Source organism: Meleagris gallopavo, chromosome 13 (assembly GCF_905368555.1).
Source record: "Meleagris gallopavo chromosome 13, MGAL_WU_HG_1.1, whole genome shotgun sequence".
In the NCBI taxonomy this organism is placed as follows: Eukaryota; Metazoa; Chordata; class Aves; order Galliformes; family Phasianidae; genus Meleagris; species Meleagris gallopavo.
In genome coordinates, this window is record NC_139416.1 from 9,449,231 (window position 1) to 9,476,160 (window position 26,930).

General features: G+C 42.6%; 1 protein-coding gene across 1 annotated transcript; it reads left to right on the top strand.

Moving 5' to 3' along the window:
• Positions 1-500: 500 nt before the first annotated feature.
• On the top strand, positions 501-25,858 carry LRP3 (LDL receptor related protein 3). The gene is made up of 7 exons (XM_085234749.1): positions 501-968; positions 4,574-4,621; positions 10,781-10,919; positions 18,220-18,428; positions 18,708-19,794; positions 20,529-20,661; positions 21,517-25,858. The coding sequence occupies exons 1-7, from the start codon at positions 908-910 to the stop codon at positions 22,321-22,323; spliced, it is 2,484 nt and encodes an 827-aa protein (XP_085090875.1). The 5' UTR covers positions 501-907; the 3' UTR covers positions 22,324-25,858.
• Positions 25,859-26,930: the final 1,072 nt, after the last annotated feature.

The following is a 26,930-nucleotide window of genomic DNA, read 5'->3' on the forward strand; positions in this document are numbered from 1 at the left end:
AATTCTTCCATCTTTCGTTATTTTTATGTTTATCACCTTTAGGTTCCGGCTCATTTTGTTCTACTGCTGCTCGGTGTAAACCTCCGCGGTGGCTTTGTCCCGTGGCACTGCGCAGGGCTCACAGCGCTTAGCGGTGCGCGCCGGGAGCAGCCCGCACTGTGACCGGGGGATGCCGCCGTCCCGCCGCGGGGAGCAGCGAGCACCGGCACGCAGCGCTCCGGAGGAGCTTCCCGGGCACGGCCGCTGCCGCCTCCCCGCCCCGTTTAAAAGCCATACCGCGTTTCCTTTGGGCGAACCGCGGCGGAGACAAATCCGGCACCGCTCTCTCACGCCCCTGCTGCAGCCCCCGGGCCCCATCCCCAGGGGGAGCTCTGCCGGGCACCGCGGGGCAGCTTCCCCCGGCAGGGGGGGTCGGAGGGCCGAGGCGGCGCCGGGGGCGGCCTCCCGCCACGGCCCGCGGGCTCCTCGCAGCCCGCCCGGCGGAGGGGCGCCGTGGGGCCCGGGTTCGCGATGGCCGCGCGGCGGAGCGGGCCGCGCCTGACAGGAAGCCGTCCGCCCGGCGCCGCGCGGGAGGGCCCGGCCCTCGCCTTCCCTTCCGCCGCGGGCCGCGCTCCGCCTGCCGGCGGCTCCCAGGTGTGCGCGGAGCGGGGCGGCGCTCCCTTCGTTCTCCGGCCCGAGCGCCGCAGCCGCGCGGCGGGGCTGTCACGTGGGGCGGCGGCGGCGGAGCAGCGGCGCTGCGCTCCTTTTTCCTCCACCTGCCCCGGAGCGGCGAGCGCGGGCCCGGCCATGGGGCTGCGGCGGGAGGCGGCCGCCCCGCCGCCGGTTGCCCGGGCTGCGGGGGCCGGCGGGCGGGTGTAGAAGCGAGCGCTTCCCCCCTTCGCCGAAGGGCAGGTGGCGGCGACCCGCCATGGAGAAGGCGGCGGCGGCCGCGGAGCTCCGGCTGGTGCCGCTCACCGCCATCTGCCTGGGTGAGTGCCGGCGGCCGCTCCCCGCGGGGCACGTCCGGGCACGGGGCCGGGCTGCGGGCACCTGCGGAGGCCTCCGGGCACGGTGGGCTCGGGGCCGCGTTGCGGGCACTTTGGGGGGACCCGGGCCGGCGGGGCTGTGCGGACCGAGCCGTGTTCCGTCCGGGTCGCGCGTCTCGCTCCTGGATTGAGTCCAATGCGTTGACCCCGTGCGAAGCTTTAAAAAGAGAAAGTTTGGACGGCGGCGGTGCCCCCGCGGAGTTGAACCACGACACCGCCCGTCGCCGCTGTGAGCGGCCGGGGGGGAACGCGTCCCCCGATGCTCCGCTCTCCTCCCGCGGCAGGTGCCGGGCTGTGGCGGCACGGAGACGCGTCCTCCGCCGCCCGCGGGCAGCCTTTTTTCTGGGGGAAGGCGCTTTTCATTGGGGCTTTGTGCTGCCCTGTGCCCGCAGCCGGCGGCCCGGCGGTTGGGGTTACCGGCCCTTGCCTGTCCCGGGGGCCTATGCTGGGCTGATCCCAACTCTTCCGAGGGCTCTGAGTGCTGTCTGATAAACGTACAGCCCACGGAGCTGTGTGAAACCCTCTGCTGCTTGCTGATAAAGTGGGTTCGCGTTCGGTAATGCTGAGTGATAGGCAGCATCAGTTACATAAACTGTAGAAGTGGCTGTACTGCTCATTCTCTTTCTGTAGAAGTTCTCTTTAATGTCAGTGCTTGCCCAGGAAAGTGTGGAAAGTTAAAGACTGCTCTGGTGACTAAAAACATCTCTGTGTTAACTATGACATACAGTGCAGAAGGCCCTGTAAGCTTCAGAACAGCTGAAACATCTCTGCCTGCTGCCGCTGCTGTATTGCAGAGACGTAAAGGGCTGCCAGAAGTGTGTGCAGCATAAGGACAGAGCCTGCTGGACTCTTGAATCTAAAATACAAGTTCCAGCCACTTCTTTTCCTTGCAGCCTGGTCAGAACTTTGTTGAAACTTCTGTTATTAAATAAAAATAGCACAGTTGTTCTAAAAGTGACCAATACTATCATTGAAGATCATGTGAGTTCCAGAGTCCAAGCGGGAGCGCTTTTTGTCCTTCTCTGGAGGTGACGTGAGGTTGGAAGTTTGGTAGATCTCTGCAGTGCTTTGTGCCTGTCCCTTGCACGGTAGTGAAAGCTAACAAGCAGGGGAGGGGGGAAGCTTATCAGGTGTTGTGCTGTGGAGACCCCACAAGAGCACAGTGCGTTAGCTGTTATTGTGTGTTACTTCCTGCCTGCCTGTCCTTTCCGTCTGTCGTTGCTTTCAGTTCCTGTTTCTCAATTCTCCAGCCCTTCTCCGCTTTTAGTTTTTGTTCTCCTGGGGCTGTTTGTGGGGTTTGGTGTCTCTGTAGACACACTGCTGCCGCCTGTGGCTGTGTGACTTCAGCTGTGGGCCGCATTGTGGAGCTGCTTTGTGGCAGCTGTTCTTCTGTGAGACTGTTTCATTCCTCATTCCGTAGAAATCCTGGAGAATGCAGGAAGTGGATGAATAACCAGAATAGCAGAGCTGGTGTCTCTCCTGGGAGTGCATCAGGGCTGGCTGCAGTGCTCTGATCTAAGGGCCTGGGTGGGAGTGGAGAGTAGTGAGGGACCATGTTGAGGAAAGCACCTGGTGTGAGGCAGTTCTGAAGAACTCTTCTTAACTACTGGCTGCTTGTTGTGGAGGAACTTGGAAATGAGAGAGAGCTGCAGTACCAGCCAGTAGGTTTGTGTAGGTAGAAGTGTGTTTGCCAGGTGTGTGGAGCTGCCCATTGCTGTCTGCCTGGCTGTGCTCAGGGCTGCTGGCTGAGCTGCCCCCAGCAGGGAGCTCCATGTGTGCTGCTTCTTCCCTCTAGCCCTGTCCTGCTGCAAGTTCCTGTCTGCTGCAAGTTTCTCCTGTAGGGCCCCTCTCAGGAACCTCTGCTTGGAGCTCGTGTTCTGTCACATTGGGAAAACTCAGGCAGGACATGTGCAGAAGGGCAGTGACAGAGCCTGGTTGGTAACCTGGTTGGTACTCTGCTTAACTATTGTTAGACAGAGTACATTCACGTACTTAAGAGTAAAATATTTTAATGTTCGTAACATCTGTCACATTTGTGACTTAATTGCTGGCTGATGTCTTAGTCTGTGTGGCTGAATTACTGTGGTTACAGGAACAACGGTGCTTAATGCCACATGGGGGAACTTTGTGTCACCGCGTTGCCGTGGGTCAGGACCTGTCGTGCAGCTCAGGTGTGGGGCTGCCCCTGGCACAGTGCGGTGCGCGCCCTGACAGTGCTTTGACCTGGTTGTGTAATAAGTGCTGCTGTGCATTAATTATGTGATAAAATCAGCACTATTAACGTCCTTTGAACATAGTGTTTATGCTTTTGGGTGCAAATGTGTAGCTCGAGTCTGTTTGTTCTGAAGCCACAGCTGTTACTCAGTTGCCCTCCTTCCCTTGCACTGTCCCGCAGCTTCTTTCCCTTGTGCTGGTCTGTCAAGCCAGAAGGTTATTGGAGCAAGGGTTGTTGTCCTGTGATGTTTGAATGATGCTAAGACAATGGGGCCTGTGGTCAGCATGCCTCCCTGATACAAAAATAGTGCTAATTGTCAGTGGCTTCCAGTCACTGCTGGGAGCACAGACAGTTCCTCTTCCATTGTTCATTTTTAATGATGTTTTTTTCTAAACACTTGCTGCAGATTGGCTATAGAAAGATTTTGGATTTAACACATGCAAAATAAAGCCAACAGGGTGCCTGTCTGGGGTGTTGTGAATTAAGTGTTGGTAACCTTTTAAACCTTTCTAATTTGCTTTAGTGTTTGTCATGTTATTAGTAAACTGTCTGTAGGTTACAGAACACTGCTAAGATGAGAGCAGTTAGAAATGCAGTGTAATCACCAGAAAAGGGCCTTGAAGAATCTGTGAGGAAACTCCAGTGGAAGTGTGTGCTACACTGAGCTCTGCAGTAACAGCAGCTCAGGAAAAAGTGTTGGTGATGGCCCCTCTTATCAGATCATTCTAATGGTGTATTCTCTGAGAGGAGGCTTCTTAGAAAGTGGGGAGCATCTAAAGACTGGCCTGGAAGTCAAATGTGAACTGCAAGCACACTGCAAGTCTCATCTTGCTTTGATGGCACTAATAGACTTTTTTGAAAACTTCATTGCTGTTGATTAGCCAAGTTAACTATGTTTGCTTTTGCTACTTGTTTTCAAGGTGACATTTACTGATAGGAACAAACTGCTTTATTCAGCGAGGATGCATTTCAAGATAATCTTATTATTTTACAACATTTGAGCTGTTAAAGTGACTAGCTGCAGTTATGGACGTTTTAGTGTGATTGTTTTTCTGTCTTCCTCAATTAAAAAAAAAACCCACAAAAGATAACTGAGTAGTTGGACTCGTTGTTTCTCTTGGTAGCATATTTGATTGATGCTGAACTAATATTGTTTGTTGAAAGATGAGAGTTGATTTGTGTGAATTCTCGGTGTAGATAAGTAGAGTTCTTATTGGAAGACTGTAATACTTTTATATAAACATGGCAGCAAATGCATAGAAATGGGAGACTATGAACTGCCTCGCTGTGCCACTGGAACCTATGGTAATGTTTTTTCTTTTTATCTTTACAGTGAATCTCTTTCTGACTGGGAAGATAGAAAGTGCTGTTACCTCGTTAGGTAAGATACACTTTTCTTATTTATATTTATTGTTGTTTTGAAGTTGTTACTGTTCTTTTACTGTTTGAAGACTTGTTTAAGCAAAGCAGTATGACCTTTGTTTGAGAAAGGGTAGCAATGACATTTTAGGAAGCTTACAACTTTTAAATCTTGCTGGAATGGTTATTGGACTCCATCAGTGTCGCTGTGCTGGAAAAAAATCTTAAGCTTGAGGCTGAGGTCACAGTATGTACTGATATGTTTGGGGGAAAATCTGTGTTTAGGAGATGTGCCTGGGAATGTCAAGCTTGGGGCAGAGGCCCATTCCCAGAGGAGCTAAAACCAGAATGTTAAGAACATCTTTTGATTCTTAGAGTGGAAATTCAATCAGAGTCCTGGCACTTAGTGTAATTTCCTTCTCTGTAGTAGTACATTGGCTTACTGACATTACTGGAGCAGTATAATCAGAGTCCTCTTAGTGATAAGGGTACTCTTGTGCCTTTCAATCCACAGTCTCGTTGGTAGGCATACTTTAAGCCTAAAGAGGTTACAACTTAAATAAAACATAATAACCAAATATGGGAGGCAGGAGAAAAGGAAATGAGAAAACACAAAAATAATTCTGAGGCAGTGGCTTGATTAATGTGGGAGTCTGAGTGTTCAACTCAACATGGAGTTTTGAGAGAAGATTTAAATTGGGAAAGGATAGTAATTGTATGATTACATGACTTCCTTAAGCTTGTTTTGGGGTAGCTTAGATGCACCACATGGGGTGTGTGTTGTTTGCAATATTATATTTCCATTCTTCTATTAGGAAAAGTCCAGAATGTGATCAGTGTCTTGATCTATTCTGCCTGGATTGTTCTTAGCTTCTGATGGAGTTTGGCATCCCCTGCCTATATGGTATTTAAGTTTACAAAGTGTAACTTGAGTAATGATACAGTCTAGATTGCTGCTTCTACCTCAGCCTGAAATATGTAACACTTCTTCCTGCTGGCTCTGCTCTTTTCTAATGCTATCCTTTTGCTAGAAACAGGGTTGTAACATTTCACTTTTATTCTCTGGAGCATGTGGAAAGCCTTATAGTACTGTAGCCTTCGTGATTTCTTGTTCTGATACAGCTTTGAGTTACTCTGATTGCTGACATTGTAACTGGAGCAGTGTGAAAAATGATCATAAAAGGTCATTGCCATAATGCAGTTCATATCTTACTTGTTTTCCTGTGTGCTGGAAGATAACAGGTGAGGGTAGTGCAGTTGCAAGACAGATAACTCTGCTGAGAACCCTCTTGCAAAAGGTGTTCCTAGCAGCCATAATAAAAGTGGAGAGGGGCATTTGCTGTCCCAAACGTGTCCTTACAAAGCATCTATTAGAGACATATCTTTACAGAAAGGCGTAGAGGGGTTTCTCTTCAGAAAGCTCGCAGTGGCAGAAATAAAGATTTCTGGAAATCACAGGTCAGGCCACCATCTCAGCTGTGTTCGTACAACACTCCAAGCCATCAAAGCTGTCTCTGCTGAAAGGGAGAAGTCCTCCCACTGTGTGCTCTTCCCCTACCTCAGTTGAGCAGGTTCTGCTTCTTGGTCCCACAGAGTGCTCAGGTTCTGCTGGGTCAGTGAGCTGTGTGTGTGTGCTGGTGCTGGGGGAGCAGCAGCTAGCTGTGGGATGGATAAAACCAGTGAGAGCCTTCAGAGTACAGGCATAAGGGGTCTGTACTAAGTAGTGTGTGAGAGCACTCCTTGAGGGAGCAGTTAGAGAACTGAAGGAGAGAGTGTTCTGCCAGGCCTGAGGTAGCTGTTAAGAAGGCATATTTTGCTAAACATGAAGTTTTGAGAGAAAGCTCCTTGTGGCTTCTCTTAGTCTGGAGTAGATGGTTGGGGTGTACTCCCTGTGGCTGGGGCAGTCTCCGGGGCATCACAGAAGAGTGCAAAGATGCAGGGTAGATCTTCTGCTAGGGCCATCTAAAAATTTGATAGAATGGAGTCATTAATGTTAGAAAAGGCCACGATCCAACCATCAGTCCATCCCTCCATGCCCACTAACCCGTGTCCGTCCATGTTGCATCTATCCTTTTCTTGAACACCTCCAGGATGGTGACTCTACCACTTCCCTTGTCTCTGCTCTCATCCTGTTTATTCCTGCACAGCTTAGTAACCTCAAAACAAACTGTGCTGTCCTCTGGTGAAGCTTGGTATCTGTTGTAGTTACTCTTGAAAAATAGGACTAGTACCTTCTGTGTAATGTTTTGGAAAATTTCTTGGAAGTTTTTAGTAGCAAGAATTAATGGCATATTTAACTGGAGGGAGACATTTACTGCTGTTTGCAGTATAAGAAATCCGTTTGATCATTACTGAAAGAGCCTCATTAAGATTTTTCATCTTACTGTGGGATCATAGAGTGATTTGGGTTGGAAGAGACCCCAAGGATCACCAAATTCCAACCCCTCTGCCACAGGCAGGGCCACCAACCTCTAGTTCTGGTACTAGACCAGGCTGCCCAGGGCTACATCCTATCTGATCTTGAATGCTCTCAGGGATGGGACTTCCACAGCCTCTCTGGGCAGCCCGTTCCAGCACCTCACTACTCTCTCTGTGAAGAACTTCTTCCTGACATCCAATCTGAACCTTCCCTCCTTGAGCTTAAAACCATTTCCCCTTGTCCTATCACTGTCTACCCAAGTTAAAAGCTGATTTCCTCCTGTTTATAATCCCTTTTTAAATACTGGAAGGCTGCAGTGATGTCTCCTTGCAGCCTTCTCTCCTCCAGGCTGAATAACTCAGCTCCCTCATCCTTCTTGATGAAAACTCTAAACTCAAACCACTTCTGACATTGAAGTGATACTTAAAAAAATATGTATCTATAAAATTAATTGTTGTTTATCTTCAGAATTTATTAAAAAAACAAAAACAACAAAAAAATATCACCTCAGTAAGATTTTGTTGGGTTGGTTTGCTTGTCCAGGGATTGATATTCTCTTGCTTTTTAATGAAAAAGCATCCAGAATGTGGAAAAGGTAAGCCATTTTGGGTGTTTTGTAAATTGAGTTTTCACTTTGCTTCTGTTTGTGTGTAAAAGCACAAACAGTTGTTGCAGAAAAGTTGTCACTGCTCTTCTTGTGCACTGTTGCTTATAAGACCTTCATCATCCAGGAGCATGCCTTGCTATTTAGAGACTTCCCTTTTCCTTTAGGATGTTTTGGCAATTTTAGAAGGCTTGTATTTCCTTAAGGTTGATACTCAGTGTTGTGCTGAAGCCCAGCTTAGTATCACAGCACTGCATGTGGATTTGTGGTTCTGCAAAATTCACACAGGAACTAGGAAGGGAATTGAGGCTGCTTTGTTGGCACTGAAACCCCAACAGGATGGCAGTGTGCCCTCGTGGTTTTTCTGTTTAGTGTGGGTTTTTCTTTCAAAATGAAGTTGTCATTTATGCAGGTGAAAGAACAGCTGCTCAGAAACTGTGCTTGAAGACTTCACTTTCTTTGCTACGCAGCAGTAAGTGCACAAGGGAAGAGTCGGAGACAATCGTTAGGAAGGAATCTGTTGGTCAATTGCAAGTGCCATAGTAATGAGCACTGACAAGAAATGAAGGATGTCTAAAGCACCTGGCAATTGAAGTGAGGTTTGGGTAGACAAGATAGGAGTTTTGTGTGTGTGTCCCTTTCCAGTTTTCCCCAGTGGGCTCAGGGGGCTATGCACATACCCTTAAAATAGTGTATGTATGTTTTGGCAATGTTAATAAGGTTAGCAGCCTGTTAGTTGAGCAGTCCTTGTAAGAGTGAAATAATTCTCCTTTTAATTCTGAATAAGGTGAGTCTGTAATGCTTGTTTTGTGGCAGGAGCGTAGAGTTGCTGCGGGGTATTGAGAAACAATGGCCACAGCCAAATGGGCTGCCCTAAGTAGTATTTAGCTTCAGCACAGCCCTTACCTTGCTCATATCCTCAGATTTTCACAGCTACCATCATTCTGTTAAAATTGAAAATCTTTTTCCTTTGTCTGTTCTTGTTCCTTGTCCCATGTTTGTAGCAGATGTGCAGTGTTAATAAGGAAAGGTGTTTCTAACCAAGAAACCTGTCACATTGCATCACATTCACTGCTAAGGCTTGGGAAACTCTGTTGCTAGAAAAGAAAACTGCTAGACTTTAGAAATCAGGGAGGTGTCACATAGCCTTTGGTCAGGTTTTTGTAAATATTTCCTAGAGCTCAGATGAAAGCACTGGGGAAATTCTCTGAACTGCAGCGATGAATGTGAGTGAAGGTGCTTGTAGGGAGTCAGCAGTGTGTCACTGGGACCTTCTCAGAACATGAGCTCTAACCAGCTTTGTGTAAGAGCTGGTTTTGCTCTCTGTGCTGCTGTATTTACTGTCGGCACATCAATCCAGAGCAAAAGTTAGTACAAGGGGAACAGAAACCTTTGCGAGGCTCTGCAGAAAACCTCTGGATAGTATCACGTGCTGTGTTTGTTCTGTGTGCACATTGTTTCCCTCCCATTGAGAAGTTTCAGTAACTTGGCAGTAGGACATGCACTTCCCGGTTCCTCTTGCGCTGCTGCTTGCTGTGCCCTCCCTTGCTGCTGTGGTATGTTTGTGCAGTGATAGGTGTGTGGGGAAGCACATCTCAAGGCCTGGGTAGGCTGCTTTGGTGTGCATAATGAAACGTCTTGAGAGCCCGAGCTGACAAGTACTGTGGTTCTTACATTTGCTTTCTTGTTTCTGTAGCTGCATCTTTGTCACTGTCAGTGTCCAGCGTGTAGCTTTTCTGTTTTTAGAAAAGTGCTAACATAGGTTTTCTTGTATTTTTATAACCACTTCACTGCAAAATATTTGTTTGGAAAATAGATGTTTTCTTGTGTTTATGCGTTTGGGAAGGTTTCGTGCTCTTTGAAACTAGTAGGAGTTGCATACATGTATTTCAATGGAATGCCCTGTTTGAAGGGTAACAATAACGGCTCTTTCTGTTTTGCCTCAGGTAAGCTGCTCACCTCGTGCTTTGTATTCCCATGGCTCTCACTTGAGAAGTGCTTGCTGTGGGCAAATGGGTGAGCTCCAGCACTGGCTTTCCAGGGGATGCTGCAGGCTGGGCTCTGAGGGCAGCCCTGCAGTGCCTGCATCCGTGTGGCTCTGCCAGCACCTTGCCCATCCCTGTGCAGCTGGTGTTGTCCTGGCTCTGAACCCAAAATAATGCATCTGTACCTGCATGCAAGCAGTGCTGCAAGTCTGTGATGTATACTGCAGTATACTTACCTTAACGTGTAGACATCCTTTTTTTTTTTTTTCCCTTCATTATAAGCTGGGAGAAATGAAATGTGTCAAAAATGGGAATGTTCAGCTGTAATCCAGAAGTTGTGCTCCAGATAGTAATCTGATTTAGAAATAATTTTAAATATATATTTGGAGAGTGTTCAGAATAGCTTTTGCATTACAGAGAATTTCCTCTCTCGTAGTCTGCTGAGAGTACATCTTCCCAGCAGAACAGCTTTCCCACTTGTCCTTGGAGCAGTTCACTGCCATTTTTGAATTGCTTAATTACAAATTATAAGTATCTGATGCAGCTTTGATTGGCCTGCAGCTTTCCATAGGAAGATCTGAAAAAGCTTTGAAAACACTGAGCTTTCCCTTTCTGGAAAATTTCAATCTGTGAGAGTTCGGGAGGAATTGAAAGTACTCAGGAATTTTCAGTGAAAACATTTGACATCGAAGTCCAGTTAACTTTTTGTCGTCTTTTGTTGGTTTAACCATGACACTCTTCAGGTCTGTCATACGGTTAGGAGAAGGAACGTATCCAGGAAGAGGTTATAGCAAAATGGGCTTCTTGGTACTTTGCACTCGATATGGATCTTTTCCAGTTGGTGAGTGTCACAGCCAGGCTTTGGGCAGCTGGTAGGGAGGATTTCTGCATTACATCCTCTCTTGCAGATCTGTGCAGCGATATTGATTGTAGCCTTCGGTAAATTCATACAAGGTTATTGATTGCTCCTGCACTGAAATGCAGGTTATGCTTACCTACAGTTCAAGTGGGTGCCTTAATTAAAAACTGGGCAGGGAAAAAAGCAATAAGAGGATGAAACTGTTGACTCTCATTTGTTGCAATCCCCAGAAATTGTTGAAAGCTCTTGTAGCTAACGTGAGTTGTTGATTAGGCGAAGCATTAACAATAACATTTTTTCCCTCTTATTAACAGTTGCTTGCAGTGGAGAACTCGAACAGCACACAGAGAGACGAGGTGTCATCTACAGTCCTTCCTGGCCACGAAACTATCCTCCAGCAGTGAACTGCAGCTGGTACATTCAAGGAGATCGTGGAGACATGATAACAATTAGGTATGGTTTGTGATATTCTGTGGGAATAATTGGTTGCTTTGCTGAAATGAAGCTGTATGCTTTGATCTGATGTAACAATATTGATCTGTTTGCCAGAGCTACCAAGTGGCTGCACGGATGGACAGCAAACTTGGTCATAGTGGAGCATGGTTTGCAGGTTGGGCACCTCCTTTTTAGAAATGTTCTATCTTGTTTCTGTAGGTTACCTCTGACATCTGTTTGTATTCAAGTCGTTTGTAGTCTGTTAATATTTTTGTCTTCATAATACCTGTGAGATTTCTTCTACCTCTGATAGATGGCGAGGTGAGAAGCAGTGATATATTTACTCAAATTAAATAGTTTCCTTTCTCTTTATTGCCTGTAAGTAGGAATAGATGAATGCTATAGAACCTGGAACAGCCTCAGTAGGATACTTAGGTTTCTTAAAGCAAAAGTGGCTTTGTCTGTAATGTCCTGGAATGATGCTATACTTAGCTAACAGATGAAGATAATCACATCTTACTGACACTTGTTAACTAAAATACAAATGCTTTTTTGTGTAACTTTTATTTCTAACAGAATTAAATAATAATTAGCATTTGTTGCACAATTTCAGGTAATAATATCGTGCAGAAAAGACTAGAATATATTACAAATGGTTTATTAAGGATTTTTAGCCTATAATATCAGCTTAGTGTAAACTTGATTAATTTGTCTTTAATAACTGCAGTATCCTTCTCAAACCAGGAACTGCTTGTTTAAAAAAAGAAAAAAGCAAACCTGGGAAAGGTTTTTTGTTTGGTTTTTTAGTACTGTTGTATTTGACACCATCTGCTCATTCTTTGCTCAGCTGCTTAAAAGGACTGCAAACCTCTTCAGCTGCAGATGCTCAGCAATTAAAAACAAATCTGCCACAGATGGAATAATAGGAGGGCTCCACCATTCCTAGTTTAAAATAGGATCTACTCATCAAAAGTAAGGAAGTAGCTACCTGCCAACATTTGAGCACCATAAATAGAAACATGCTTTTCAACGTCATTAAATTGTATTGGACCTGCGGAGTTCATTTCAAAGCAGAGATTGTTGGAAGCTCTGAGAAGGCACATAAATGAGCGACAGGACTTGGCTCTGGAGAATAGTACTGCAGTTTATGCTCTGAAAACATCTCAGAGCTCCTAGTTGGAATTAGGATTCTCTTTAGCAAGTGTGAATTTAATAGAGGGTAAAGAATTGAAGGAAAGTGGGATGAGGAAACCAGGAATAATGTGTACACAGCTTGAATGTGTGCATTAGCAATAGTTTTGAAAGATTTCTTTCTAATGGGTTTGTTTTCTGTCACTGGGTACAAAGCCATATCCTGCCCTCATCTGCACATACAAACAATGGGAGCTGTGTGTTTACATCCTAGGGAGTATTTTGCCTTGTGGGTAGCAGACATGTTGTAGTGCTACGTTTCTGACTATAAATGTCCTTGGAATGATTCACTACAGTGTAGGAAATACAAAATGTTACAGCATCTGAGGATTTCTTTAGAATATTGTAGCCCTCTAAATGCCGAAGATGTAAAAGCAGCAGCTGACTTGGCCTGTGTCATGCCAGCCTAGGAAACTGGAAAACAGGGTTCAAATAAAAACATTTTTTCTTCTTAACAGTGGGGAATGCTGCTTGTCCTAGCTGCGTGCTGGCGAGGGCATAGAAAATATTCCTAGGAAAATGAAAAATAATTCTTAGGATGAGATCTAGTTTTACAGGTTCATAAAACAAGAAGCACCACCTCCTTTGTGTTATGTCATACTGAAAGCAGTTGCCTTGATCTTGGATTCTCATTGATGGTATGACAGCAATGTTATATAAGTAGCATATTTGGGATACAGCAGGAGTCACTGAGGGATAAAATTGCAACTGAAAGTGGTTTTGATTTCTAAAACATGCAGTCAGTGGTCACTTCTTAAATAAACTCGTTATTCAGCAGCTTTTAATGGAGCAGTGCACAGATCTACACATGGATGTTACGTGCTGTCTCCTGTGGACATGTCCTTTAGAGGCTTAGTTTTGATATCTACCTTTCATGTTTGTGTTGATTATCTTCATACCCTCACATCTCCACACTTACTGTTTTGCTTGTAGTTTACTTTTTAGAAATTCTTGAGAGAATCTTCACAAGAATGGGAAGTATGTTTTTCTTGCTTATTAGTTTTGCACATTTCCATCCTTTCTTTCAAGTTCTTATTTCTGATAGGATCGTGCTGTTGAGACTTGGGAACACATGTAGCCACTGTTATCCAGGATTATGTTGTATCACTTGATATTCAGATAATCAGTCAGTAAGTTATTGTTTTGGAAACTTTTTTTTTGTCTGAATTCCTCTCTGTTTAGGTCTTATTTTCATAGAAGATCACAAGTCCTGTAAGATCAGAGGGATGTCATACTCTTTAACTGCCCTTTTTCTCCATCCTTAACAGGGTGTATTTGTTTGTTTCCACCAATCTGAGGAAAAGATAAAGATTCTTTATCAGTTGCTGCTATCTGATTGTTGCAATTGGCCCTGATGTGGGGACAGTATAAATAATTGCATTTTATTATAGGAATTAATGAGACTTAGAGTAAAACGTTCTCCATGATCAGAATTCAAGATATGAGCATTGAGAAATTATTTAGTTAGTGACCTTCTCAAGTTCTGTATTAATTGAGGAGGCCTCACTGGCTTTCACTTCAGTGATCTGTGTCATTGGTTTGGGAAAAAAATGTTAAGGTGCCAGCTGAGATTGAGATTCTGAGTAAAGCTGAGGCATGTTTGTGTCAAGACTTGCTGGTGTGTATTTACTGACAAATTCAAGGGACTATTTGATACTGTATTTACTGAACGTGGTGATTCAGAATTTGACGTTAATTGGAAAAACTCATAACAGCCATGTATTTAATTAAGTTTCTCGTGCTTTTGAAAAACCAGCCGTATCTCCTGCCTAAGGTTGCAGGGTTGGTGCTTGGAAGTGGGGAGCAGAATAGAGCTTTCCTGACTTCCAGGTCCTTGTGCTCCAGTGGGTAAACAGAAGTTTTTAATGAGCCAATTAAGTCATCAGTTGTTTGCAATCAGCACTTGCTGTGAGAGGCTGGCAAATAGAAGTAACTTTTCTTGCTTAATTGGCCACTCTGATTTATTTTGGGACTGTGCTCTCGTAATTTACGCATAATATTTATTCTCCAAATTTAATGGCTTTAGAGGGCCAAGTTGGACATTTTTTTAATTCTTACTTTCATTCAGGTTTTACATCTGCTGGGTCTCAAGCATTTAGCCATTCTTGTTCATACTCATGATCATCCCGTGTTTATCTTTTTACAGTTAAGAATGCTTTTCCCAGCTTTAATCTGTATTTGCTTGTGCTTCAACTATGTAGAGGTTGTAAGGAATTCCCCACATTATTTATACAAGTGCTTTTTTTTTTTTTTTTCTAGTGGCTACTACTCTTTCTGGTGCAGAAGCCAAAAATCTCTGCCATGAATTAGTTTTGTGGGTGGTCTGTTTTTTATCTTAGTTACCGAGTGTAAATGAGTATTTATGGCAATTGGGTTTAGTGAAGTTCTATCCAGAAGTTTACAAATACTTAACAGTTAATAGGTGAATATTGTTGTAAGTTACTGTTGCTTCATTTGAGTAATGTTACAAGCTAGATCTGATCACAACCTGTCCTGTAATTCCTTGCAAGTTCCCAGAGTCCTGCTCAGTGTGGGAGGTAACCTGTTTCCAGTAACATACCTTTAAAGAAAAATGAGATGATTTTACCTTTTATTTCTGCAGTGTTCCATAGAAGCAGACTGTGCTGCATTTCTCCGTTCCCATGGAATTGTTCTGATACTTGGGATTGAATGCTCCCACTGCCTAATAGACTGTTATTGTACTTCTATATGCTATTACTATTTTTATTTTAAAAGAAATTAGCAGCAGAAGGGATGTTCTCCCTTACTTAAGCTCTATACCATCAATCACTCAACTGCTGGGCTGATCCTTCTGGCACAAAAAGTTGTATTCCAGTTTGAGGAAGTTCAAGTGAGTGAGTAAATGTCCCCGTGCTCTATTTTGTGGGTAGCAGGATTAAATTATTCTTCAGAAGACTACAACAGCAACACTAGATCTAATTACAGGTGATGAAAGAAGTGAAGTAGCAGAAGTTGAATGCCCTATTCAGAACTCCTAGGTTAAATAAATCAGTAGGCTATTTAATGTCAGATCAATATGGCAGAAGCTTTTTGCACAAAACCTCGTTGCAAATGGATTGTAAAGTGAAAACCAATTTTCTATATTTACATGTGCATGAGTATGTATATGTGTTGTTTCATATTTTGCTGTAAGTTTTTTCGTTTGAGATTGACCGACAGTCCACTCAAATATATGATATTTTTGGTCTTAAGTGAAGTCATATCAATATAGATGGGACAAAATTTGCTTCCATTGATAACAATGTAATGTAAAAGGGTGCTTTTGGAGAGTTGTTATACAGTTATTATACAGTTGTTATACAATACCTTAATCGAAGCAAAATGTGTTTCAATTATACTCTGCATGAAATAGAATGTAATTGTTTTGACTTTGGCTTTTGCCCTCTGAAGGAATTTTATAATTGCTGTGGCATTTATTGTATATAAAACTTTACATCAAAACTGGAACGCTTATATTTCAGAGAAATTGTGTTTATTCAGTGTGTTTCAAACTTTCAGGCACCAGCATGTGGTTGAGGTGCTTCTTGCTCCTGAGAAAACGGAGTTTGTTCTTGACAGTGTTCTTTATCTCCCTTTTCTGAATAGTGAGGCAGTTGCTTCAGTAGCTCATGCATTGCAGTGAGGCATTGTGTGCTGGTGTTCTCAGGGAAGCTGTTAAATGTGCTGCCTTCTTCACATATATCCTGCCACACCACTCGTGTACTTGGATGGCTTTGTGCCTAACACTTGTGTTTCTGGATGGACAAGTGCGGGACTCTGTTCTGAATCTCAGATCCATAGCCAGTACTCAGGAACATCAGTTATCCTCTGTATGTTTCTGCTTTAAAAGGTGGGACTAAAGTAGTTTCTTCATCCTCATCTCTTCCTCGCTCTTTATTAGCAATATAACATTCTGAATGTGCAAACAGAGGTAAATATTGATAATTATCTACAAATACAGGGAGATTGTTCATTTGCAGAAGAGTTTGTAAACCAAGCATGAGTGCAGTGGGGAAAATGAGTGAGCTTTGAGACTTGGCTGCAGTGCTGGGAGCTGGCAGGGTAGGAGAACAAATTGCTCAGCTCTGTAGGATTGTTCTTGGTACATTTAAAATCTCCATAGAAGTGAGTTAAAAGATGTAGTAAATGATCTCATTTGTTTCACACAAGCAAGGATTTTTCTGGTTATTTCCCCCTCCTCCACTCCCAAGTTCTGAGCTTCCATTACTTGGTTTAGTGACTGTTCCCTTCTGTTACAAATGTTGTTGGGCAATTAGCTATTTCCAGTGATTACCATAAAAATTCTTTGTGACAAGAAAACCCTACAAATAATTTTCCAAGTAGATGATAGAAACTCTTCTTGGTGCCTGGTAGCTAAGAAAAAGAAAGTGAAACCAATGTGGTAGCTCAGTAGTGCTGTCTCAGATCTCTCACAACAGACTTTATGTGGGTGCTGGCAGTTTCACAGCTGCTTCATGTAACTCCTTTTCGTGCTGTAGTGCCTCTTTGTACACTTGGTCATTAAGAAGTTTTTGTAGAATACCAGGACAGAAATTCTTTGCATGGTTGAATACTTAAGTTTTTTTATTTTGACTTTAGATTCGCTTAAGACTCCCTTGCAAAATACGCTGTTTTCTAAAGCTTCGTGAGATTGCTTACACAGCAAAGAAGTGGATACTGTGGAAGATTTCTTCCTAGCTGGAATGATGTGTGGAACATAATAGGAGAAAAAGAGTTAGCAAAGAGGAGCGGGGCGTATTTGTGTCCAACAAGTTGCTGAATATGTTTTAATTTCCACTTTAATTTAACATCCTGGTGGCTCTTATTTTTCATTGTCTTCGTGAAAACTACAAAAAAAAAAAAAAAGAGTTTCAAGTCAGTACATTTGGCAGAACTCTGGGGTGTGTGTAGGCTTGAACTGCTCTAAAATGAATTGGCTGGTTTACAAAGTTGCTGCTCTTTCCCTTTCACCTTCAAAGGGCTAGACCTGGCAGGCTTTTACAGCCTTTTGTAAATACACCACAGTGTCAGAAAATTATCTTCCATTTATCTTTTTCAAATAGTTCTTCCTGTGTGTTTCTGAGAAGTCCTTTGTGGAAGGAGATTCCTATTTCATAGCAGCCTTTCAGTCTCTGTGATTTTTCTGTTCATGTGTTTGTGTGGAGTATGCAGTGACTGTTACCAAGTTAATTGTGTGTAGCTGAGGTATGTGAGAGAAGAACACGATACAGTTCTAAGTGTCTTGAACAATGTGCCCTTGCACAATGAGGAGTGCTTCTCCCTTACTGCAGATTACTGGAAGCAAATGCAGTGTGTTTGTTCACACTCTGATGAAACACCCAGTGTGGTTCTGAGCTCCAGTCTAGGGAATATATTATTTGGCTGTGTTCAGTGTTCAGCAGCTGTTGAACACCTCTTTGCACTGGGTAAGATGCTATGGAATAGCCATTGGCCCTGGGTGAGCACGAGAGCTGGATGTTTGACAGTGAAAGGTTGTGAGCTCGTTTGCTCTGCATTTGCATTCCCAGAAAGAGAATGTGTTATTCTTTGAACTAAAAAGTCATACAGTTAGAGAGACTTCATGTTTTATTTCCTTTCTTGCTGTTCTTGTCTTGTCCTCTCCCTGTTTATCCCCAGCTTGAAAAATTGATTTTTGTCTTGCTTCTTTGTCCCCTTAGGGTTCTTTGTATTGCTTCCTATTGTTCTTACTCTGATACAATAGTTTCCAATCTCATGCCATCTTTTAATAGCTTCTAAAGTCGGAAAAGATTATTGAAATAATTTTTTATGCTTCCATGTAATGTTTTCTTGCTATTTTTTCTTTTACTCAGATCTGTGTTTTAGGAAGTAGTTTTGCCTACAGACTCTGAATAAGAGATGCGTTCTTTCAGATTTTGGAGCTACTTAGCATGCTGTTTATGCCAGTGAGATGAGTACTTTTCCAAATTGGGAGAATTTGAGTGTATGTTTATGTGTATGCAAGATACTGGAGATGTTTCATTATCTTTGAATGTGATCTCTTTATGTCAGCACTGCTTGTGCAGAAACTCAACTGCTACATTGTTTTTTCACTGACTGTTCCAGATAAATATCTTTTGTTACTTGTGTTTTCTTTTCTTCTTAACAGTTTTAAGAACTTTGATTTGGAAGAATCTCAGAAATGTGCAGTAGATTGGTTGATGATTGGCCCATCTTCCAAGAGAGAGGAGTACAAAGTGTGTGGATCTTCCATACCTCCATCTTTCATCTCTGCAAGGGATCATGTTTGGATATTTTTTCACTCAGATGCATCAAGCTCAGGACAGTCTCAGGGATTTCGCCTTTCTTATATTAGAGGTAAAACCTTGCAGTTTTGTTGGCTTTGCTTAAGCACTCTAGTAAAACTTGAAGACAGGAGTATTATTTGTTGATGAGAGTCCTGGGGCCAGTCTTGGTTGTTAAAGTATTAGCGTGGTAACACTGATACTTTTTCCAGTTGGTTTCTTACTGGTTTTCTTGAAGTATACTGGCCTGACCTACTGACTTGTGACACAGAGAGGGTAGATGTTAAAATGTGACATTGGATGGTTACAAAAGTTTTGATACTGACTTTTTTCTGCTCATCCTCTTTCACAGGAAAGATCGGTCAGGCTGCATGCCAGTCAGATGAATTCCATTGTGCGAATGGAAAGTGTATTCCCAGTACTTGGAAATGTAATTTCATGGATGAGTGTGGGGATAACTCAGATGAGAGAAACTGCACTGTCCCTCCAACAGAGCCTCCGTCCAGCATCTGTCCCTCAGGAACATTCCAGTGCAGTGTAGCCCGCTCCACCAAGTGCTTGATGAACGAGCTGAGGTGTAATTCAGTTAAAGACTGCAGTGATGGTTCAGATGAAGATAATTGTCCTGATCTTTCCTGTGGCAAAAGGCTGGGTAATTTTTATGGATCTTTTGCTTCCCCAGACTTATTCCGTGCTGATCACAGCAAATCAGACCTTCGTTGCACATGGTACGTGGATACACAAGATAATCGACATGTTCTGTTGCAGCTTGATTTGCAGTTAGGCTACAATGACTACGTAAAGGTGTATGATGGCATTGAAGAGAGAGGCGATAAATTACTGCAGACATTTTCGTTTCACAACAACAGGCATCCGGTGAGCGTGGAGTCATCAAAGGGGCAGCTCACAGTCTCATATCATGCTCGCTCAAAGAGCACTGGCCATGGATTCAATGCAACATACCAGGTGAAAGGCTATTGTCTTCCTTGGGAACACCCCTGTGGAAGTGATGAGGAGTGTTTCACGGATAAGCAACATTGTGATGGCTGGTGGCACTGTCCAAATGGCAAGGATGAGGAGAACTGTCCAGCTTGCCAGAAGAATGAATATCCATGTGAAGGAAATAGTGGGCTTTGCTACTCGATACTTGACCGCTGTAATAACCAAAAGAACTGCCCAGATGGCTCAGATGAAAAAAACTGCTTTACTTGTCAGCCAGGGAATTTCCATTGTGGAACAAATCTGTGTATCTTTGAGACTTGGCGCTGTGATGGTCAAGAAGACTGCCAAGATGGAAGCGATGAGCACAACTGCCTGGTGATTGTTCCCAGGAAGGTCATCACAGCTGCTCTGATTGGGAGTCTCGTGTGTGGCCTGCTGCTGGTGATAGCACTGGGTTGTGCATTTAAATTATATTCTCTGAGGACTAGAGAATACAGGTACATAAAAACATCTTGGTTTTATGATTCTTTAATAGCTATGTATTTCTTTGATTAAAGGAGGAAAAGTAAATTGTTAACGAAAGAATTCAGAAAATACTGTGAAATTCGTTAAGTAGTACTCACTGCTTTAGGCTTAGAGAAGAGTATTTGAGATTTTCAGAAGAAGGGGAAATGTCAACTCTTCTATGATCTGTGGAAAATACACATCTCTTGTGTAGCCTGGCAGACCTGAATCTAACAAATATCAAAACTATTTTGAGAAATTTCCTTTCTTTGCCCGTGCTTTGTATGTTTGTGCAACTGTGGTTGTGCCCTTTTGAAGAGAGTCAGAAGGGACTTCCTGGTGCCTGTCTCTTGTCATATACACCAAGCCCTGCCCATGATGTGTGCTTGTTGCAGTGCTTCATGCTGTATTTTCCAAAAATAAGCAGAACAAATGAATGCCTTTATTGATGTAAGTTGGCCTATTGGAAAATGTTCAGTTACTACAGAGTCCAAACTCAGACTGGGTTTGCTGATTTGATTCACTGTTACTTTTGTTCATTTTATTTATTTTAGCATCCTGATAAGGTTTTTCATCGAGTCCTGGAAAAGATTTGCCTTTTTGCTGCTAGTTTGAAGCCCTCTGCACTGTGTCTGTGGGTTAACGTGAGAGGAGGCAGGACAAACTGACTGTAACTTCTCTTCTGGTTTTTTTTTTTTTTTTTTTTCCACTGTGGTTCTGTTCCCAGAGCATTTGAGACCCAGATGACACGACTTGAGGCAGAATTTGTGCGTCGGGAAGCTCCACCTTCCTATGGGCAGCTGATTGCACAAGGACTGATCCCCCCAGTCGAAGACTTCCCTGTGTACAATGCATCACAAGTATGGTGACATGAGTGCTGATGAACCTACTAGCAGCCAGACTGCTATAAGTTAGAACTGATCTGGAACTGTGTTCTGTCAGTAGCAGAGAAGCTCTGCTAACTGTATGGAAATGCTCTTACTGAAATATATATGTTTTACTTTGAGCTGTAGAATCATGGTCATGTATCTTGGTGCTGTGGATAGTTTTGAACACATTAAATATGTTTGCTAGGGAACAGCAGTGAGAAAAACATATGCTGTTTTGCTGTATGTCAAGACAGAATGAACAGAGATAGAGAGAGTAAATTAAAAAAAAAAAAAAAAAGGAGCTTTCCAAGCTGAAATTGTGAATGTGTGAAGTGATAAGAAAGTAGGTCTCTAACAGTATTTTTGGGAAACTCTAGAAGCCATTAAGTCATACTGATATCTTATTGTTGAGCTCTCAAAAATCTTTCACAAACTGTTAAAGTTATCCCACTGTGATGCAGTTCCAAGAGTGATAAAGCGCTCATAGCTTGTTACTCAGGTGCAGTAGTGCTATATGTTTGCCTTTCTTCACTGTTACCTTGTTTTGAGGATCCTCTACTATTGCTGATGACAGAGGACTTGGTGGTCTGTAGCCTGTTCTTTGGTGGTGATCTGATAGCAAGTGTGGAGCATCATGCTGGGCAAACAAAAAGAAATTAAGCTCCTTACGGAAACATTTTAATGGTGAATGTTTTGGTACAGACAGAGCTAGCTTTGACATTCTTAATAGTTCATTAGAAAATACAAACTTAATGAGGAGAATTCTCTTAAAATGGAGATCTTAGTGAATGAGCTATGGGAGAAGTCTTTTGAGTGTGTGCTAAATCAGTTACCTCTGTGTGACAGGCCTCCGTGCTGCAGAATATCCGAACAGCCATGAGGAGGCAGATGAGACGTCACTCGTCACGACGAAGCTCGTCTCGGCGGCGCCTTGGCCGACTCTGGAACAGACTCTTCCACAGACCTCGGGTGAGGGGACAGATCCCACTCCTGACACCTGCCCGCACTTCGCAGACGACGTTGGGTGATGGAATCATCAACCATGCTGATGGGACTATTAGGAGTCCTCCACCTTCACCTGAAGGACCTAGTTTAGAGGCAGACACCCACGCCAGTGACCTGCAAGAAGCTGGATGTAGCACCTTGCAACCAGAGACTGAAATCACTGAGCCATTGCCTTCGAATGTCTTAGAGAACACTTGCACTGCTGCGCAAGCAGAGCCTGAGTCTGGACACGCAGATAAATCTGTAGGTGCTGAGACTTCAGGCAGTGAGCTCAAGCAGCCCAATAAAGTGGATTCAGGAAAGTCTTTCAGAGATCCTTTGTCTGAAAGTGTCACAGAAGCGATCCATGGAGGGTCAGCACCCAGGAGGACTGTCCCAGGGGGCAGTAATTTAAGTAGAAGTCATCCACCAAGTGAAGAGCCATGTAGGTTACCCTTAAAAAAGTGGGAGTCTGCTTATTCAGATAACCCCTTGAATGTTCATATCCAAGTGGATGGACAAAACCGGTGTTGCCCTAGCTCTCATCGGGAGGAGCCTTTGGGTATTCATGCGGCTTGTTGCCATTCTGTGGAAGTGCCAATGTTAGAGTCCTCTGCTCCCCTCTCTGAAATCAGTACAAGTGATGATGAGTCTTTACTTGTTTGCTAGTAGAAGCTTTTGTTTTGACCCTGTAAACTTTGTAACTTCATTGTTTATATGACTGTGCACTTTGATTTTAGGTGGTTTGTGCTCTCAGCTTTGTCCATCAAAACTGGTGTGCTTTAATCCCCAGGGAGTACAGCACAGGACTAAATGGGACAAGTTTTTCTTTGTTGCTATTCCTGAAACTCCAGTGGGGGCAAAAGTAGGCCAGTATGTGATGTCAGGGGCTAGGAGAGCAAGAATGTGTCACTGTAGTTGGGAGGCATCTCCACTGTTTATTTCTTCTGTGCTTTATTTACTTTCCATTCAGGGAGTTGGTATTTCTTTACTTTTTCAAGTGATCTTACAGAAATTAACACTGTTGGAACTCGGAGCAGGCACCAGTTGTGACTGAGTACTGGTCAAGAAATAACATTGTCCTTTTAGGCATCATTCTTTAACTAAAATTTAATAATTAAATATCATTAAATTTTTTGAGAGGAAATAAAATCCTTTGTTGTTCCCTTTTTCTAGAAGTAGCTTGCTTCCTTTGCTCCCTTCAGAAATGTTTTGATGGCTATATAGATCTTGAAACATCCACTAGAACCAAAGTTTTTGTATAAAGTATTCAGAATATTCCTATCTGCTATGGCTTTGAAGTAAGAAATCAGCAATGTTCAGAACAAGTGAAATGCATTGAACCCTATTTGCAACAATATTTTTTAGTTGTCATATTTTACTCTTTTCAAAGTGATGTAGCAAAGGTTGAAGAATCACTTGCTGTCTTCCTACCCTTTTTCCTCTCCTCTCTTCTGATTTCAGGGACTTTTATGATTACACCACTTTGGTTGTGCTCTGAAGGTTTCTGAGCTTCACGGCTGGCTGCAATAGGAAGCACTGAGCCCTTGGTAACTGTCAGGATTGGATTCTTTATTTTGCAATAAAATCTACTTCACAAGTTTGCTCTGCTTCCTAGGTGCAGCTTTTTGGAACTTGTTTTTCTAGACAACTATAGGGGTTTGCTTTTACTTTCTCTTAAGGACTGAAGTAGGACAGTGCCAGTTCCAAAGCTGACACTGTGTGAATTGTATACTGCTTTAAACTGGTGCCTTTTTGTGTTTTTTTTTTAGAGTGCAATTAGAAGCAAGCAAGTTATTTACCTGAAAGAAGGGTGATATTGCATAAGCAGGAGTGACCTGGTGCAGAATCACAGCTGGTTATGTCTGATAGTTTGGCCCTGCTGCAGTGGATAGAATGGTGCCGTGAACCGGCGTGGGCCAGGCTCCTCTCCTGCCCTTGTAGGAGCTCTGTTTCAGCCCTGTGGTGAGGCAGTAACAAACTAGAATGCTACATACAGAAATTAACAAAGAAGTTATCTCAGCTGTTCCTCTGTAAGTATCCAAGTGCTCTGATGCTGTTTAATGCTGTAGGAATTCAACTTGCCTGAAGTTATTAACTGGTAACTTCAGCTTGTAAAGCTGGGGTGGATTTGGGCATCTGTAGAAGTGGGGTGTGCTGTCCACAGCTCACAGGCTTTTGCAGTGAACAGTTTACATTGAAGTGTCAAAGATGTTTTTTAATGGACTATACGTGCCCTGAATCTTCCTTTGGGAGTGCTTTAAAAAAATAAGCATTAAGACTTTTGCTTTACTGAAATGTAATGTGAAAGAATGACTTTGAAATTACTTTTTTTGTCTTCAGTTGCAAATTGCTTTCATAGTGTGTTTTCCAAAGGCAGAAGATTCAGAGTCTATAAGAGCATAGAAAGGATTGTAGCAAAATGCGTAATGAGCAAGAGTCATAATTACATTAAGTAAGTACTATTCACTCACTTCTTCTCAAGTGCTTTTGTGATCAGAATTCATTTCATCAAGGAAAATGAAGCTTTGAAAGAGATGTTAATTTCGTAGCATTTATAAACATTTTAAATGCATTCCACATTTGCCGTGTACTGTAGTCATCGTGCTGCCAGATTGTTTGCATCGAAGGCTGCAGGTTTTAGTGTCATCTTTTTTTCCTAGAGGTAACTTTAAATACTTAGGAGTTTTATTTGTAAAACAGTAAGCCTAATCTTAGTGGGGAGGAGGATTGTTTCAGGGTGAATATTGTGATGATATGAAGGATCTTCAGAGTAAGTGTATATTTAATTCTCTTACAGAAATGTATTACTATAGAAAAATAATTTTGATCATTCTATGCCTTAAATTATCATCACTGTAAGGCTCTTGAAGTTAAAATATGTTGAAATGTTAGAGTTGAAATATATACTTCAAATTACTCTATATTCTGGGAACAACCCTGAACTGTATTTTCTTTTAAGGTGTAACTTAACATAATTTCTTACATATATAATGCATATTTTGTGTACTGATCCATTTGGTAACTCAGCCAAAAAATTCAGTGAGAAGAATTTATATTTAGAAACTGACAAAAATCCAGGTTAATGAAAATTTGATGCTTGAAGTGTACAGAAATATTCACAGCCATCACTGCTGGAATTTACAGCCTTGCATAAATGAGACATACAAGCCTGGTGCTTTTGTAAACACTTATGTTTTGTATTCTGCAGTAGAATATTCTCTCCTTACTCCCCTAGTTCATTCCTTGGAGGCAAGAGTCAGTTTTGCAGAAGAAACATGTACATGTGTGCTGTGGGTACAAACAAATGTGTTGAAATGTTGATACGTGAGGGAGAAGTCAGAGTCTGCCTTAGTATATGTCTGTCCCTCCTTTCTCCACCTCTTGTAAGCATTAAGCAGAGAATTGACTGTCATTGAAGCTCACCCACCTTCTGTTCCATGCAAGCTGCCTCCTTATATTCAGAACTTCCTAAAAAAAAAAAAAAAATTGCAGAAAACTGCTACTATGCCAGAAGTGTGAACAGAAAAATTCATTCTTTGCTCAGTGGAAAAATATGGTTGCACTTCAATGACTGTAACCTAATGAGTTAATGAATTTATCTTTTAAAAAAATATTTTAATAATGCTTTTCTGCGTTCTTTAAATATTTTCATAGAAGGGAAAAACTGTTTAAGATTTAAAAAAACAAACAACACCAAAAAACCCTACAAAACTCCACTGTCCAGTCTCCCTAGAAAACAGTTTCCTAAAAATAACTCTGAGTAGAGAGGAATACTTAAGACTTTTCCTGAACTAAGAACAACCACTCACAGGCAGCATCACGACTAAAGTGCTCTCTTACTCTCTTATTGCTATTAAAACATGGGGTCTATTTCTATTTGAAATTGCAACACTTTCCAACTTGTGTATGACTCTGTAACATCCCTTAAATCGACTTGATGTACTTGTTTTCTATTCTGTTCTCTGCCTTCTTTTTTTTTTTTTTTTCTTTTTCTTTCTGTGTGTGTGAATGTTGTATATATTCACTGAAATACATTTTACCATAATGTATGTACAGATGTATGGTTCAGGTATGGCATCGTGGTTACCTGTGTTTGCTGGTTCCTGGACAATGATACAATACAAGTAAGATGCTGGGCATCATCATACTTTGCTCTTGCTTCAATCTCTTAATTTTTAATAAAATTTAATGTGTCCAGAGACTGTGGATTTCTGACTGTCACTTGAGGGTGCCAATCTGTTAGCACTGCCCATTGCTGACTCCATATGTTGAGTCAGTTATGAGCCTTCGGTGTGAAGATCTGAAGCTGGTAGTTCTTTTTTCTTGGCTGTATATTTCTTGCTGGTATCTGAAGCTGTGGATGTGCATCAGTTTTTTTGGAAAGTACACATGAAATCTTACCAGTAGCAATTTCCTGTTGTATACAGATGTCTTTAAAAGACACATACCCCAAATAACAATACATAGCTGTGGAGTATATGATTCTTTATGACTCTGTTGCAGAGAAAAAAGACAAAAAACCCTGTTCCTGAAATATAGCACCTCATTGCCAATTGCTGGGGGCTGTGTTTGTTTTGCTGATGCTTCCTCTCTCCAGTGTTTGCTGATGTCTTTGGAGGGAACCATTGGCTCTATTCTGCTGTGGTTGTTTTTTTTTTTTAGTAGAAGGCATAGACTGAATTCCTTTGTGTTGGCAGAAGTTTGCTCTACCAACTTGGAAATATTTATCTGTGTAGTAGAGAATTGTACAGACTTCACGGTCATCAGGATTTATCCATAACCATGAAGGATAGGAGGGCACAGCTTGATATAGGGGGCTGACAGTGCACCACCTTACAGGAAGGATGATTGCTTTGCTTCACCATGAAGTGCTAATTCAGCTTCAATAACAGTGACACAAGCAGTAATACTACAACCCTAATACTGATGTAAACGTGGCTGAAATGAATAGAGCCCATAAAAGGGAGACAGAGTAATAAATGATACCTGTGCACCTGCAGCAGTGTTTGCTGACAGCCTATGTAGCACAACAGATGTGTCTTGTGACAAACCAAGGAGCTAGCTTGAAAAGTCTTAAGTTATTTATGTATTTCTTTTAACAGGTTTTTGAGAGAAGAATTGCTTTTGCTTATTTAAGAACAGGAAACGTCTTTTCATCTCCCGAGCAGGCAGTAGGATTTAGATGCAGCTTCTCCGTCCATGACCCGAACTTTCCAGGTAGCATGCCTCATCTCACGTCTCTTGTTAGTCTTAACATAGCAAATTGTTAAATA

What these genes read in the sequence shown, in the direction of transcription:
- LRP3 (XM_085234749.1), top strand. Translation starts at nt 908, where the DNA reads ATGGAGAAGGCGGCGGCGGCCGCGGAGCTCCGGCTGGTGCCGCTCACC. An exon ending in AAGTGCTGTTACCTCGTTAG is followed by an intron (nt 4,622 to 10,780) that starts GTAAGATACACT and finishes TCTTATTAACAG; the next exon opens with TTGCTTGCAGTGGAGAACTC. An exon ending in TCGCCTTTCTTATATTAGAG is followed by an intron (nt 18,429 to 18,707) that starts GTAAAACCTTGC and finishes CCTCTTTCACAG; the next exon opens with GAAAGATCGGTCAGGCTGCA.